Consider the following 14,679-nt stretch of genomic DNA (forward strand, 5'->3'; position numbering starts at 1 on the left):
AGATATCGAATTTTCTGCCTGCAGAGCTATATACCGCCCACGTGAAAGTCAAGCCCTGACGACGTCACTGCCCCTGGAGGTGGATGTCACGTACGTAATTGTAGGGTTACTTACTTAGGCATACCATGTAGATAGTATGTCTAGTTGATACAGGAATCGCCAGATGGGAATAGGTTGACTTGAATAAGAATGACCCAAAAGAGAACCTATGATACAAATACACCAAATGAGAGATATATCATCTCCAATCCCGCCTCAGCAGAGATAAATAATGCAAACCCTTTTGGGTGACCCAGCCCGAACTTATTGAACGCCAGCAAAAGCAGAGAAAAAAAGGTATAGATAGCAAAGAGAGGAAACATCATTAAAGATCCATTGCATCGCCATGCTCTGACGTAGTGTCGACCATATCCAGTAGCTTAGCATAAGGTACTGTCACACGTTGAAGGTCACGGTGTTTACCTAGATGAACATTCGTTAGTAATTGAATCGTTAAGAGAGAGAGAGAGTAAAAAAAGGGAACAATAACATACCAAGTGCTAGAATCACTTCCTTCAACAATGTTTCCCGTGGCCAGCCACACAGATCATCAGATCCTTCACGCCAGTTACGGCCTTCGCGCTCATTGGCCTGCAATTTCAAGACTCCCTCGCTGGCATCGTCTTCGTCCTCGAAAAGACCGCCAATGAGACCCTTCAGGAGCTCCTCGACCTTCAGTTTCAAACCCTCGGCACCAATGCGCTTGGCATACATGGACAGGTACAACCGGAACTCTTCCTTGGCCCCCAGGGACAGAGCAGCAGCGAGACGATTTTCAAGGTGAGCAATAGACACGCTGGACTCGAAAGTCTCGTACCCTTCGCGTGACAATAAAACCTTAATGAGACGCTGGAGGAAGTATGCTCTTCCGCGAAGAAGGGTCTCATTCGTGGTGTTTCGCTCCAACCAGGGAATGATGCCGGCTGCGACAGCTGCCTTGGCATCCTTGGTATCTTGCTGTGCGTCCTTGGCCTGCAAGTTACTGACGGGTGCGTCTGTGGTGTTCCAGTACTGACTGCCGACGGCCCACCAGGTTTCTGAGAGGCGCTGCCATGTGAACATGGATGGGGAATAGGAGTATCCTTCGCCGTTGGACAAAGAAACAACAACTCGGCCCTCCGAGTTGATGCGTGCATCGGTTACTGCGGGAGCCGCGGTGGGGTTCGCGCCCAGAGTATGAATTGCAGCGTCCAGGACTGGCTGGAGTGAGACTGGTGGATGAGGAGAAGACATGTGCTTCACATTCCAGACATAACACATGCCCACAGAGGATATGCACAGGATCCACGGTCCATTGCACTCCAAGATAACAGGCTGTGCCTCGAGAACAAGCGCACTTACCAGACGACGACCTGCCGGTGTCCAAAGATAGATTGATCCATCCTCACAGCCAGCTGCCCACATGCTCTGATTACCAGTCACAAGCAGGACAGTCCGCGGTAAGAAATCCTGCCACAATGGCTGATCTCCGCGGAACAATGTCAAGCGTACTGGCTCCCGGTCCACAGCACGACCGGTCAGACTTGCTGGTGATGGGTTCCGAGCTTCGAAAACCACGTCCGCCCGACTCTTGGTAGAGCTCGAGTCTGTACCTGTACTAGGGCCAGGTGGCTCCGTCGGTTTTCCGCTCGAATCTAGCGCGCGGAGAATCTGGCTGCGAATTTTGGGGACTGCCAGACGAATTTGGCTGACCGACATGCAAGGGTTTGTGACTGCGGGGCGAATGAATTCAGGAGTCGGCTGTTGACCGATCACGGCAGATTGAACTTGAGCTGGTAAAAGGCCGTCGGGAGTGTTGGACATGATGGGAGTTGCACCATTTTGGCTGGCAAGTGCCACACGCTTTTCTACGCTGCCATCTTCGTCGCCTTCTATTTGGGCCAGCTTGCGCTTGTTTCCAAGAAGAAGAGAAGTCAGCCCACCCTTGGGCAGACCATCAAAGGGTTTTGACAGGTCAACGATGGTAGTCGGGGCGTCAGCCTTGACCTGACTGCTGACAGATGCCATCAAACGGGCTTGCGGGAGAGAGGACTCGCCGGCCCCAGCTCCGGAGACTAGTAATGGAGCGATACGCTTCTTGCCCTCTTTGGTGTATGTTGGACGCTGCTTCAGTCTTTCCAGCTTGGCTTTGTAAGGGTCAGGCTTCTCTGATTCTGCGGTGGCAGGTGTCGAGGGAGTTCCATTCGTCTGGGTCTTTGTAGCCTCGGGAGCTGGCGAAGAGGCCCGAGCAGGCGTGGTCCCATTTGATGGCTGTGTGGCTTTGTCTCCATTTGTAGTAGGCTCAGTAGTAGCTTCAGCACCATCGCCCATCAGTGCACCCATTCTGCCTTCGACGTGCTTGATCTCACCAGCCTTGCTCTTTTCCTCCAGCAACAAGCTATCTGTGTTTTCTGTGATACCAGCACCCTTTCGATTAGTTCCGAACTTAGTGAGTGATTTCTCGTTCTCTTCCATTTCCGTGGCCCAACCCAGCTCGCCATCTTCAAATCTGACTGCCACAATTGTGCCATCTAGAGCAGTAGCAAAGAGGCACTTTCCATCAGGGGTCCATGCCAGGTCTGAAATAGCTTTGGCGGCCATTTCTTGTGCAACTACAATTGGTCGTGCATTGCTCGTAATCCAGATACTAAGGGATTTGTCTCCACCGGCACAAGCAATGACGGTAATGTGGTGTTGGGGTACAGGCTGGCCATCGGCTTGCTTCTTATTGGGCGGCTCTGTTGCGTAAAGTCGTGGAGAGAACGAACAGACTTCAACAGGTGCCTCGTGTCCAATCAGGTTGATATCGCCATCCCACGATCCACGGTTAATGATGGCCACAGAGCTCACAGGACCGTTCACAGCGTTTGCAGCTGCGATGTGCATCCCATCAGGTGACCAAGAGCAACGACGGAAATAGGCTGTCAAAGGAGAATTGGCGAATGGGGCTGTGATTGTTTGCTCAAGGACAAAATTGTTCATATGGTCATGAGCTGAAGAATTGGGGGCAGGAGATGTGAATCGGAAGATGCGGACAGTCCGGTCATCGCTAGCAGTTGCGAAATATTTGTTTGCCGGATCGAAAGTGATGCCTTTAACGTGACTCTGGTGAATCGCTATTGTCTTCAACTTCTCAAATGAGTGACCAGACCACACCACAACCTTTGAATCCAGCCCTACGGAGACCAGTATCGATGAGTCGAAGGACCATCCGAGATCTTGGACATCGTTATCGTGACCGATCAATCGCCGAATTGTGCGCCAGTTTTCAACGGGGGGTGCTTCATCGCTGCCTAAGAATTTTCCCATGGCTGTCAGTTTCTGCCTCCATCTCTCCGTATCCAGGGTGTCCAAAGCGTACCAAATGTTGACGAGTGTGTAGGAGGATTAGCGTCCAGGGTATACACGCAGACAATCTTGTCATCTGCGCCTGACGCAAGGTATTTCCCGTTGGGTGAAAAGCGGACGGTATGAATTGTGCCTGAGTGGTTACTCATGGACGCCAGTTGTTTTGGCTTGCCCTCAAGTTCGGGAGTTCCGGTGCCGTAAATAGCATCTGTTGACCAGATTCGCACGTATCCATCTAAAGCAAATAAAGAGCCAGGATGTCAGCGAGGATTCTCTCGGCGGCGCATGATCTTTATGGCCTCCAACTCAAAGCAAAAAAAAAGGGTCGAGCTCACCTCCAGCAGCTGTGACCAGTCGCTTCCCATCTGGCGAGACATCGCAGCTGTAAACCTCGAAATCCTTGCGTTCACCTGTATCAGAGCAATTCCATTAGCAAATTTGGCCCTTTGGGGTGATTTGGTTATGTTCTCATGAAGCACTGTGTCTCCGTCCCAACGGTGTCGAGCAAAGAAAACCAGGGCGAATCAAGCTCCGTACCTCCATGGGTGAGCCAAACCGGCTTGATAATATGCATCGCGCCAGCCCCGAAGCAGAGTCACGGTTATTCGCTTATTGCTCAAAGGTTTGAGTGGTCGTGTCTCGAGACTAAGGTCGTGCGACACGTATCAGCACGAATGTGCGCGGAGCGTGGGTAAGGAGGGGAGCGCGGCGTGTCGGACAACTGGTTTTTAGGGTAATTATATGAGTTTGACGAGGAACATGGCAAGAGCCAAAACAAACAGGTTCCTCGGCGACAAGAATTAAAAGAAGAAAAAATTATAAAGCTCAGGCACAGGTGAGAGATGAGACCGGAGATTAAAAGGGCGCGAATCCAAAAGTCGCGATCTCCAGATTTGCCTGGTCCGAGCTCCCGCGTTGATAGTCTTTTGAACTACACTGCAAGGGCTAGCAACTAGCTCGCACTTATTGCTTTCTTTTGAGGGGGATCATGATCATTTTGTATGTTTTCTTTTGTGATATCTTTTTGTGCTTACTAGTTTCATCAAACGAAGCGTTACAGGGCAAACATGGTTCTATACCAGAAAGTATGGCCTTGGTGTATACACGGACATCTTTGATGAATGATTATAGTAAAAAATGCAAGTATCAGACACTCGTATATGATACTTTTACAATCTAATTACAGAGTTCCATGTTAGGGCTCAGTGTCATTGAGCTTCATATCTTAGCGAAGGAGGGGTGAAACATCTAGATGTCTCTATGATAACGAAGCCAAACAATACAGATCAAAACTTCTAGAGAGAAAGACCTCTTTGAAATAGGTAATTAATGATTTTCTTTTGGAACAGTACATCAATCTATGCGAGCATTGAGTGATCGAAGATTCTCTACTAGATATGCTTACTACATCTAAATCAACATTCATTGTTTATTCCCATAACTTCAGTCGTCATGATACATCAATCACTTGCCGACATTATGACATGGAAATTTATTTCTTGCCGGATCCACCGGATCCTCCAGAGGGGGCAGTGTAGGTCGAGCTTCCCGATCCGCTGTTGTAGTAGGAGCTTCCATTGGGGTTGGAGTAGTAGTAAGAGCCATTGCTAGAACAAACAGTCATAATATACTGTTTTGCTCACTTCACATTCATAGCAGCTTCATTCAAACCAGGTACATACGTGTTAGAGTAGTGGTAGCTGTTCGAGTTGGACGCGCTGTCACCGTAGTCGCGAGAGCAATAGTGGTTGCCCTAGTTCGATGTAAGTAACATATTGATGATATTCTAATATTCTAACATTCATCAAGAACATATGCATATATTGTGTCTTGGTGACATAGAGGGGGAAATTGGGAGGGAGCATACCTGACTGCTGGTGCCGGAGCTGTCAGTGGTGTATCCTTGTCCAGAACTAGACATGGTGGATGATTTTGTGGGTGATTTTCAGACTACGTTGCTTTGGAGATGAGGTGTAGAGAATATAAGAAGATTAAGAGGGAAAGAGGGAGAATGGGAGTTAATATACCAGTAACTGATTAGGGTGGGGGTTCCAGCATTTATGACGTTGCTTTGACGCTTTATAGTGTCTTCGTTGGACCTATATATACAAATGAAGTGTGACGGTCACCTGCCGGTGCATTGGAGTGTGATAGAGAGTGCAGATACAGCTTCAGGCCTCGAAAATGAGTATGTGATGTACCGACCGCCACTTAATCTAACAAACGAGATGATTAGAAGCGGTGAAATGAGATATACTATGGAGCAAGTAGTTTCGAGTATACAAGAGACATGAATCAGACCAGACTAAGAGGCCGTGTACGATGTAGGCCAAATGCCCTGGACATATCTATACTAGACATCTTCTTAAGCTACGGATATAAAATTCGAATACGAACTGGGGTAAATCATTTTATTCTTCTAGCCAAGGCCATGTTCTCTTAAGGCCGAACAGAATCTGTATATCTAACCTCAAAGTAGATCAATACAACTTGCTAAGATAACTCAGCATCTTAGCCAAACAAAACAGAGTCCACACAACGCAGTCTAACTACTCCCGACAATCCAAAATAAAAGCCAAGTCATCATGGATCGCCTCCAACTGACCAGCAACTGTATAGTTGATATCACGATAGATAGTAGTCGACTCTCTAAGGCAAGTCAGCGACTTAACCAAAGCAGGCAGAATCTTCGCACGACAAAAAGCCTGGAATTCACTAGTGAAATAACTAGGCGGGCTGATCAGGACAGTGGGACACATCGGGGATTTCCTGGCCATAGTCTCAGCGACATGTCCGAGGACCTCCAGCTGAACAATCAAATCACAAATCACTTGAATAGTACCTGCGCGGCGATCTTCCATATTATGAAGTGAGTAGGCCTCCCTTTCTAGGGCTTCCTGGAAGAGCTCGCATTCACGCTCGAAATGACGTTCATAGGTCAGGTGGCTGGGCTTGGTGAAAGACAAAGACATTGTTGCGAGTGGGATGAGACAGTGTTTTTGATAGTCTCTAGAGGTGGACACTCTGATCTAGGACCTGTAGATAGTGAGTGAGAGATGGGAAGAAAGACTCGATCAGGTGGAAATTCCCAGGCTTTTATTGTCATCTGAGTTGGAATTGTCTTGTTTAAATAAACAGGTATTGGCACAAAGAAGCACAAAGCTCTTGAAACAGGGTTCTTCATTCTTTATCCAGACTCTCTCATTGTCGTCTTTGTCCAATGGTCTTATTTTTCTTCTTTGCATGGAACATCTATACCAGCTCTACCAGATCCTAAATATATCTCCATGTACTATAAATATCCAATGCTAATTTGAACCATTGACGGGCGAGATACTGGCCAGTATGGCGTCTTCAAGGCAGCCATATGTTCCCCCCATTCCAATCACCACTCCAGACACATCCCCAGCAACTTCCACCCCAGCACGACGATACGGCAGAATCCAAGACTCAGGAGCTATCCGACAACGATGGCTTGAAGACCCCACAGACAGCACCTGCAAAATCCAACCTAGTACCCTAACCGTCGACGACCTCATAACAGCACACTGGTGCATCCGTACTATCAAGGGTAACATCCCATTCCAAGTTTCTCACAACGCCTTCGCTCTAGGATATGCCGATGAAGCAATCTACAACGAGACATTGGCACAAAGTTATGCTAAGGGCAATTTCGGGGCCGCTGGATGCGAGAACGTCTACGACATCGTAGTTGGAAAGGGACTGGTCATCGCCGAGGGGATATTCAGAATCGACGGGCCACAATTTTCACAGATTGCCCGAGCTCATATGCAGGAGATTGCTGATCCCCAGAGTCTACGACACTTCTACGTTTGTGATATCGTCAATATACATACTAGGAACTTTGTGCAGAATGTTCTGTACTCCCCGCGCAATGGTCTTACTTGGCCTCCGGTCTGTCGAGATCCGCGGATCTGGGAGTATAACACGCCTGAGTACCAGGGTCTGCTTGGTACGCGTATTGGGAAGTGTGCGGTTTATCTGGTTCTAGAGATTTTTCCTAGAGGTACGTATTATATTGCTAGGATTTTGACCTGGGATCAGAGTGCTTCGCTTGAGATTAGGTTTGACATTGAACCTATTCCTATATCTGTTTCCGTTGATTGATTCTAATCATTTTAGGGTACGTTTCTCATCTATTTGTTTAGGTTGAACTAACTGAGATTCCCTTTTTCCTAAGAGCTGTTAGCGATGCATTTCTAAAGTTGTTTCAGTGACCTCCATTTCCCTTGTGGTAATTTGTAGTAAATTTAGTAGATGGCCTCTTGAAGAGGTGGATGTTGAAAAATAACTGGATCCACAAGAATCATACTAGTGATGAAAACAAAGAGCTGATCTGACACAAATTACATTCAATATCTCACAACGGACCTAAGAATCCTGAAGCAGTATAAGGTACAGATACTTGTACATTGAGATATTTTCCATCCTTCTAGGCTCTCTGATCAACAACAATTCCTTTATGTACACATACAGGAACCAATATGGCGAATCCGATGCCATATGCACAGCAAAGCTCGGGCGTTTTAGAAGACTCCTAAACAAATGCCGGGAAACAAAGGGAAGATAACAGGCAGTAGGAGCGGGAAAAGTAGGAAATGGAAGTGGGGAGTGGTGGATACATATAAGGAGCCCGATTCAAGAAGAATGTGGAAGAGCAGAGTGACGTGCCAGAACAAAAAGGAGAATGGGAGGAGGGAATAAAAGTCACATCAGGAGAGGAGTCGTCGTTCGCGTGTCGGCTGGGTGAAGTACAGACGCCTATTTCTTGTGCTCGTTGGCGGCCACTTCAAATCCCTCCTGCGCAGTCTTCGAGGCGGTGTTCTGCTCAGCCTGTTCCTCAAAAAAAGTCGGCACCTGGCTGTTTTCCGATTTCTCCGATGATTGAGAGTTGTTTTCGATCCCAAGAGACTTCTTTGCCAAGCCCCGAGCCTGTGTCTCGCTGACTTTGCCATAAACAGCCATGGCATTGGCGATCATGCCACCCATATCTCCAACATTGCCAGGAACAACAACAGCTGTGCCCTCGCGTGCCAGGTTCGACCAAGCTGAAACGTACTTCTCCGCGACGCTAAGGCTAATAGCGTTGTGAGCATTATCGCCACCCTCCTCGATGGCCCTAGCAACAGCGTCAATACCGAGCGCGGTAGCCTCGGCCTTAAGCTTGATAGCCTCGGCTTCACCGGAAGCGTGGTTGACCTTCTCAGAGCGCAGAGCCTCAGAAGCCAAAATAACAGACTGCTTGCGACCCTCGGCAATGTTGATCGCACTCTGACGTTGACCTTCAGACTCGAGGATCTCAGCTCGCTTGGAGCGCTCAGCAGTAACCTGGCGGTGCATGGCAGCAACGACGGCCTCGGGCGCGTGGATATCCCTAATCTCATATCGGAGACAGACGACACCCCATTCCTGAGCGGCCTCGTTGATAGCTTTGGTGATGTTTGTATTGAGATTGGCGCGTTCCTTAAGAACGTGATCGAGGGTCAACTGACCAATTTCAGAACGCATAGTCGTCTGCGCGAGTTGGGAAATAGCGTATTCTGCGTCCTCGACTCCGTAGCTACAATTGACTGACGTATTAGCGATTGCTTTGTTCCGACTGGTCCAATTACACACAGCAACGAAGAACGCGCCATCAAATCACTCACCTTGCCTTGTACGCATCGAAAACACGCGTATATAGCACACCATCCAGCTCCAGGGTGACATTATCCGCCGTAATGGCGTTCTGGCTGGGGATCTCAATAGCCGCCTCCTTCAAGCTCTTCACGTAGGCAATTCGGTCTAGGAATGGCACAAGGATCGCAAGACCGGGTTCTAGGATACGGTCAAACTTTCCCATGCGCTCGACGATCCATGCTGTCTGTTGTGGGACGAACCGCACAACGGTGTTCGCGGGGAGGGTTTGTCGGTTGGAGAAATAGCTAGTGGGTCCCTCGTTGTATGAGCCGCCATTTTTGAAGCTGTTGAAAAGAGACTCTGGGGCAAGAGACTGAGGAGAATTCGACAATGTCCGTCGTTGAATCTGGGTGAATGGTGTGGCGGTGACTGTGGAGGTTCGTGTGAGACGTTGGGGAAGGAGTTTCTGGCCACGAGGCCGGAGTAGCCGTGACGTTTGCCGGGATGCGCCCTCCATCTTGAAAAAGAGGTGAGTTTAGATGCAAAGATGTTTAAATGAAAGGAACAGTGGATTGGACGTGTAGAAAAGAGCTAGAGAGGGGAAAGGGAGCTGTTAGAGCCGGATCGGGATTGAATTATCTCCGTTTGGATTGCAAGATCTTGTTGCCTGAGGCAGGGATGATCGACCTCGTTCCATCAGATGCGACTTACTTTTTACTTCCAACCTTAGACGGTTTATACAGATGACTCTGATTGTGTAGTTTGATACACGTCTTACAATTGACATTTCTCCAGATGTCTTACAAAACAAGTTCAATATCATGGAGTACATAGTATGCATATCAATCATATCAATCATATTACTCCACAAAGACCTGAACAGTCCGGTTTATGCAAATAACAAAGAACAGAAAAGAGAATCCTCCTTGCAAGATCTCCAGCAAGAAGAACAAAGCACTGAGATGGATCAATCCACCTCGGAAGAGTCGTCCAAAGAAGAGCTAGGTAGACCGAATGCATGGTCACCCAGGAAAGAGATCGGCAATGTAGATATGCTGGATTCATTTTCTCCGATTGGCACCATGAACGAAACTCGAGAAACACACAGATAACCTCAGACAAGACTTTTTAAGACATATGCTTTTCTCTGGGTCATTGCCATGCTGATACTTGTTAAGATCCAGAGCCGATGAAAGGGCCTGGATCGGAAATTGACTGGATAAAGGGAAACCACAACGTCAGGAAGGAAACAAGAAAAGTAGTGGAAATATCTATGTCAAGGGTGGAAAAACGAATTTTGGGGGGCCCGGCACACCGTAGTGGCAGGCAAAGAAAGAAGACTGCCAGTAAAATCATGTCCGGACGCCAGAACGTTTTGAGTACCTCCCATGACTGAAAAGCAATGAAAATTAAACAGAAAAAGAGGAGATGAGAGAGAACTCCGAAGCTTCGAGTTGACCGAGAAGCCAGACCGCGTTATTGAAATGAAGGGGTCACTTGGAACTCTAGAAGAAAAGTTGGCGAATATGCATGCAAAAAAAAAGACCATTTTGAACAAAAAGAAAAAGAATAATGTTGGCCATGAGAGGATGAACAAGCAGCAGGAAATAGACGTGTCGCAAAGAAGCAAAATTCAGAAAGGAAATGCAAAAAAGGGCTCATGATAACTTTTCTCTGGCCTTCTTGCCGTGCTGGGTATTGAAATATTTGCTGATCTTTCCCCGGTTGTGTAATTTCATCTTTCCACTGGCAATGGTTTCATGGATCGTATTGGAGACGAGGGTGTGATAGTGCGATGTTCGATCTTGCGAAAGATGGACCAAGTCGTACATCACGAGGTCAGGATTGAGGCGGCGGTGAAGCAGGCAATTCCGATAAAATTCCATGAGTTCGATGAAACCGTTGTCAATGTGTCGAGTCAAAAGATCATCAAGGGCAGAACGCCTAAATTCATTGTACAGATGCGAATTGAAATGTTTTGTCAAACTGGACGACCAGGATTGGTAATGCTGGGTCATTCCAAAGCTATACCTTCTTGCCACCGGTCGGTCTCGGCCATCGAAAGTTTCTTGGTGAGACATATTGAAAGATTTTGGGACATAATTTGACGTTTCTGTGGAAGAACGGCCTTTCCCATTTGACTTGGGCGCCGGTTGATGCGCTTCGGCAAAAGAGTTGTTGATCAACCAATCAGCACCGCCGATTTGGTGTTGAGAGTAATCTGCGTCGAAGCTGTTCATACAGTCAGTCAGTGCCTCACATAAAATACATTCTCAAAGAGTTCAGCATACCTCACTGGGGCCACCGTGGGTTCCAAATCAGAGGGGAAAGGAGGTTCGGACTGCGAATCTAATCCGCGCGCTGAAGAATTGTCAATAAATGAATGATCCACGGGAAACGACGACGACGACGAATAAAAAGATGTCGTCGAAGCATCGGGGGAGACGGGGGAGTTCCAGGGGTTTCCTACACTGGCAATCTCGTTCACTGCGGTGGGTAGCAATGAGGGCATGAATTCCGGGGCGGTAGACGAAAGTGAAGTCTTGACATCATGAGCGACACCGTTGGGGACGAACTGAGGAGCGGATCCGTTGATAACGTTCTCGTGGCTGTGAACCGGGGTGTTCTCGTCAGTCTTTCTAGCAGGGGCGGCACCGTCATGCTGGGCGGCAGGTTCGCGCTGGTCCACGGGAAGGACCCATTGCTGCCACTTGTCTCTGGGGCGCAGGCGGTCAACGCCATCCTCACCAGTTTGGCACTCGACGTTGCGGAGCTGACGGGACACGTGACGAAGGAGCTCAAAGTCCTCAGTGAGAGACTTGACACGCTTGAAGCTGGCAAGGACGTTCAGAGGGACGAAGCCTTGAGAATCCATCTGCTTACGAAGGAACATGTCCTTGCACATGTTGTCGACGGAGAAGTAGTACTCCAGTTGCATGGAGAGCATGTTCATGAGCGAGAAAGGCTCCACGTATTGCTGCTGGTAGGGAACGGCGCTCATCGGGGCCGAGTTGACAGCTGGGTAGCCATACATCGCGTTGATATCACCTGGGAAAGGATAAACAACACCGTACATATTTGCGGGAGTGGGCAAAGAGGGCGATCGGAGGGGCATACGGTTTCCTTGTTGAGCTCCATTGGGGAGGCCATGCTGCTGTGAGCGCTGACGGTCGTTGAAGCCGAACTTGGGCGCACCGAATGAGTTGGACATGGAGGCATTGAACTGGGCGTTCTGGCCGCCGAAGTTGTTGTAAGCGCCACCGCGGCCGCGGTTAGATCCACGACCTCCACGCTCAGATCGGAACTCTCCACGTTCACGATTGAACTCACTGAGACCGGCGGGGTCAGCAGACTTTGATCCGGCCTCGAAGCGACCGCCGCGGGCAGCAGCCTGCGAGTCAACGGCCAGGTTTCCACCCTTCTGGTTGCGGTCACCTGCGCGGGCATCCTGGTTTCTTCCAAAGGACTTGCCCTCACGCTGAGAGCGGGGGACGTTCTCTCCGCCATTCACCTGCTTGTTCTCCTCTCCGTTGCGAGCTCCACGGCCACGCTCGGGTGCCTGGGAAGCCTTGCGTGCATCAGCTGCAGCAGTGGCGTCGGCGCTGGGGGACCGTCTTGACTGTGCGGGGAGGGAGGCGGCACGTCCAGTGCCAGACTCGTGGCGTCCGCGATCTCCAGAAGCAGGCTTTGCGCCTTGGGCGGCCTGTCCAGAGGCAGCCTTGTCAGTGGTAGAGGCTCCATTGCCGTGAGCTCCACGGCCACTGTCCCGGCCACCGCGAGTGGCGCGTCTACCTCCACGGCCACCGGCAGATGGGAGCGGGGTGTTGAAAACAGCAGTAGGGACGTAAGGAACGGGAGTCCACTTTTCCTTTCCATGAGGTCTGATGACGGGGCTCTTATCAGTCTTCTCCTGAACCTTCTTCTTCTCTTCGCCAATCGCAACTTGGGGAGTAGGCCAAGCAGTAGCGTCTTCTACTGGGGGAACAGATCCAGCATCGCGTCCCTTTCCACCATCGGTCTTCTTGCGATCCTTGGCACCTTCCTGTGCGCCATCGGCACCCTTCTTCTTAGAGCCAGCCTTGGAGTCTTGCTGGGTCTCATCAACAGTCGAAGCCTTGGAGGCGGCCTTGCTAGTGGAAGCGGACTTGGGGACAGCCTTGACCTTGGCATCCTGGGCCTCTCGTCTCTGTTGCCAAATGTTGACTGATGGGAGAGGAGCAGCCTTCAGCTCCTTGGGTGGTGATGCGGTCTTCTCGGAATCCTCGGACTTTTCAGTAGACTTCTCTGCGGCACCTTCGGCCTTCTCGGTTCCCTCACTGGGGGCCTGCTTCTCAGCGGCAGCCTCTATGTTGCCGTTGGGGGTATTTGAGTCGTCATCCTTTGACTTGCGCGACTTTGAGCCTGTGCGAACGCTCGGGCTTGATGTTCGAGAGTGAATAGCCTTTGTCTTGGCGGCATGCTTGTTGGTGACGGTGGTGAAATCATCATCATCCTTGCTCTCCTCTGCTGCTACCTCGGATTTTTCGACGGGCTCAGACTCAGTGGGGGCTGGTGCGTCATCCGTTGTAGTCTCAACGGCGGTCTGCTCCTCCGGTTTGGAGTCGGTCTTCTCAGATTCTGAAGGGGTCTTGGACGGGGTCGGTGTCCCGGAGACGCCCTTGGCGGCTTGTGCGTACGAAAACGTAGACATGTCGGATTGAGAGCTTTTTGTAGCTCTGATCGAGTGTGAAAAAAAAATTTGAGGTGCGGGATATTTTACCCGGACGACCTTGGGGGACTCTGGATATCAGTCTGCGCCTAGGGCGAGATGGCACCTGCGCAAGTAGAAATCAAGAAAGGGAAAGATTCCAGCTTTTTGTAACCCCACTAATCTTCAGCTTCCTTTCTTTTCAGAGAGGCTCTCAATTGTGTGTCGAAAAGACGATTTCGTGTGCGTAGCGAGACGAAGGACCACGGGGGGTATCGGGTCGCAAGGGAAGTCGAAGGAGTTGTATCTGCTAGGAGGATCGTCTAGACCACAAATCGCATTGATAAATGGGCCGTCGATTTCTCGGTATGAAGTGATCTCAACACCCGGTTGCTTGTGAGCACACAGGTCAAAGAACAAAGAGTAGGTTGAAGTTGTAAGAGGGGGAAAAAAAATTCCCACCGACGCTGTGAAGGCACTGCCTTGTCGACGTCAGGCTAAAAAGGGTTGAAAGGGCTGAGTGCAAGTCGGATGCACGGGAACGTGTCAAGGCTCGGTTCTAAGCAGATGAAGGTCGTCCCTTTGAAAAACCGCGATTTAGGAATATCGGTTCTCTCTGAGACGGAGAGGTACCGAAAAGCAAGTCAAAAGGGAGAAACGGGTGTAGGAGAGAGAAGTGAGAGAGACACAAAATTATTTGGTTCAGGGCAGAACTGGTAGCGGGGTTTTTTCCTTACACGTAATTAAAGGCACATTTTGTTTTTTGTACTTTTATTGTGGAATTCGTGTTTTTTTAAATCTCTTATTATCTAATTTGATTCTATCTTAGGAATGCCTAGGCTCCCTTGGTAGTATAGGTATATTCCCATATTATGCATATCAGAACATATGAATATGAATCCCTAGTATACACTGTCTTATAACTATATGTCCACTTCTGTTTTTCCATTGCCGAGGTCATCAATTTCGGTACTCAAGATACTTCT

At 49.2% G+C, this 14,679-nt stretch overlaps 6 protein-coding genes across 6 annotated transcripts; 1 reads left to right on the forward strand and 5 right to left on the reverse strand.

The window, feature by feature from the left end:
* Positions 1-364: 364 nt before the first annotated feature.
* hir1 (putative histone transcription regulator Hir1) lies at positions 365-3,940 on the reverse strand (the record flags this gene model as incomplete). Its single annotated transcript, XM_056718790.1, has 5 exons — positions 365-462; positions 534-3,311; positions 3,380-3,601; positions 3,702-3,776; positions 3,904-3,940. The coding sequence occupies 5 exons, from the start codon at positions 3,938-3,940 to the stop codon at positions 365-367; spliced, it is 3,210 nt and encodes a 1,069-aa protein (XP_056582925.1).
* A 918-nt stretch (positions 3,941-4,858) lies between these two features.
* N7517_001061 (uncharacterized protein) lies at positions 4,859-5,287 on the reverse strand (the record flags this gene model as incomplete). Its single annotated transcript, XM_056718791.1, has 3 exons — positions 4,859-4,973; positions 5,049-5,119; positions 5,234-5,287. The coding sequence occupies 3 exons, from the start codon at positions 5,285-5,287 to the stop codon at positions 4,859-4,861; spliced, it is 240 nt and encodes a 79-aa protein (XP_056582926.1).
* A 628-nt stretch (positions 5,288-5,915) lies between these two features.
* On the reverse strand, positions 5,916-6,338 carry N7517_001062 (uncharacterized protein; the record flags this gene model as incomplete). The annotated part of the gene is made up of 1 exon (XM_056718792.1): positions 5,916-6,338. One exon carries the CDS (start codon positions 6,336-6,338, stop codon positions 5,916-5,918), a length of 423 nt encoding a protein of 140 aa, XP_056582927.1.
* A 373-nt stretch (positions 6,339-6,711) lies between these two features.
* Positions 6,712-7,494, forward strand: N7517_001063 (uncharacterized protein; the record flags this gene model as incomplete). The annotated part of the gene is made up of 1 exon (XM_056718793.1): positions 6,712-7,494. The coding sequence occupies one exon, from the start codon at positions 6,712-6,714 to the stop codon at positions 7,492-7,494; it is 783 nt and encodes a 260-aa protein (XP_056582928.1).
* A 654-nt stretch (positions 7,495-8,148) lies between these two features.
* Positions 8,149-9,523, reverse strand: N7517_001064 (SPFH domain-containing protein; the record flags this gene model as incomplete). Its single annotated transcript, XM_056718794.1, has 2 exons — positions 8,149-8,947; positions 9,036-9,523. The coding sequence occupies 2 exons, from the start codon at positions 9,521-9,523 to the stop codon at positions 8,149-8,151; spliced, it is 1,287 nt and encodes a 428-aa protein (XP_056582929.1).
* Positions 9,524-10,664: 1,141 nt separating this feature from the next.
* On the reverse strand, positions 10,665-13,696 carry N7517_001065 (La domain family; the record flags this gene model as incomplete). Its single annotated transcript, XM_056718795.1, has 2 exons — positions 10,665-11,238; positions 11,298-13,696. 2 exons carry the CDS (start codon positions 13,694-13,696, stop codon positions 10,665-10,667), a joined length of 2,973 nt encoding a protein of 990 aa, XP_056582930.1.
* Between the last annotated feature and the right edge of the window lie 983 nt (positions 13,697-14,679).

The sequence above is a fragment of the Penicillium concentricum genome (assembly GCF_028827145.1).
Source record: "Penicillium concentricum strain IBT 3081 chromosome Unknown utg000001l_segment0_segment0, whole genome shotgun sequence".
Taxonomy (NCBI): domain Eukaryota; kingdom Fungi; phylum Ascomycota; class Eurotiomycetes; order Eurotiales; family Aspergillaceae; genus Penicillium; species Penicillium concentricum.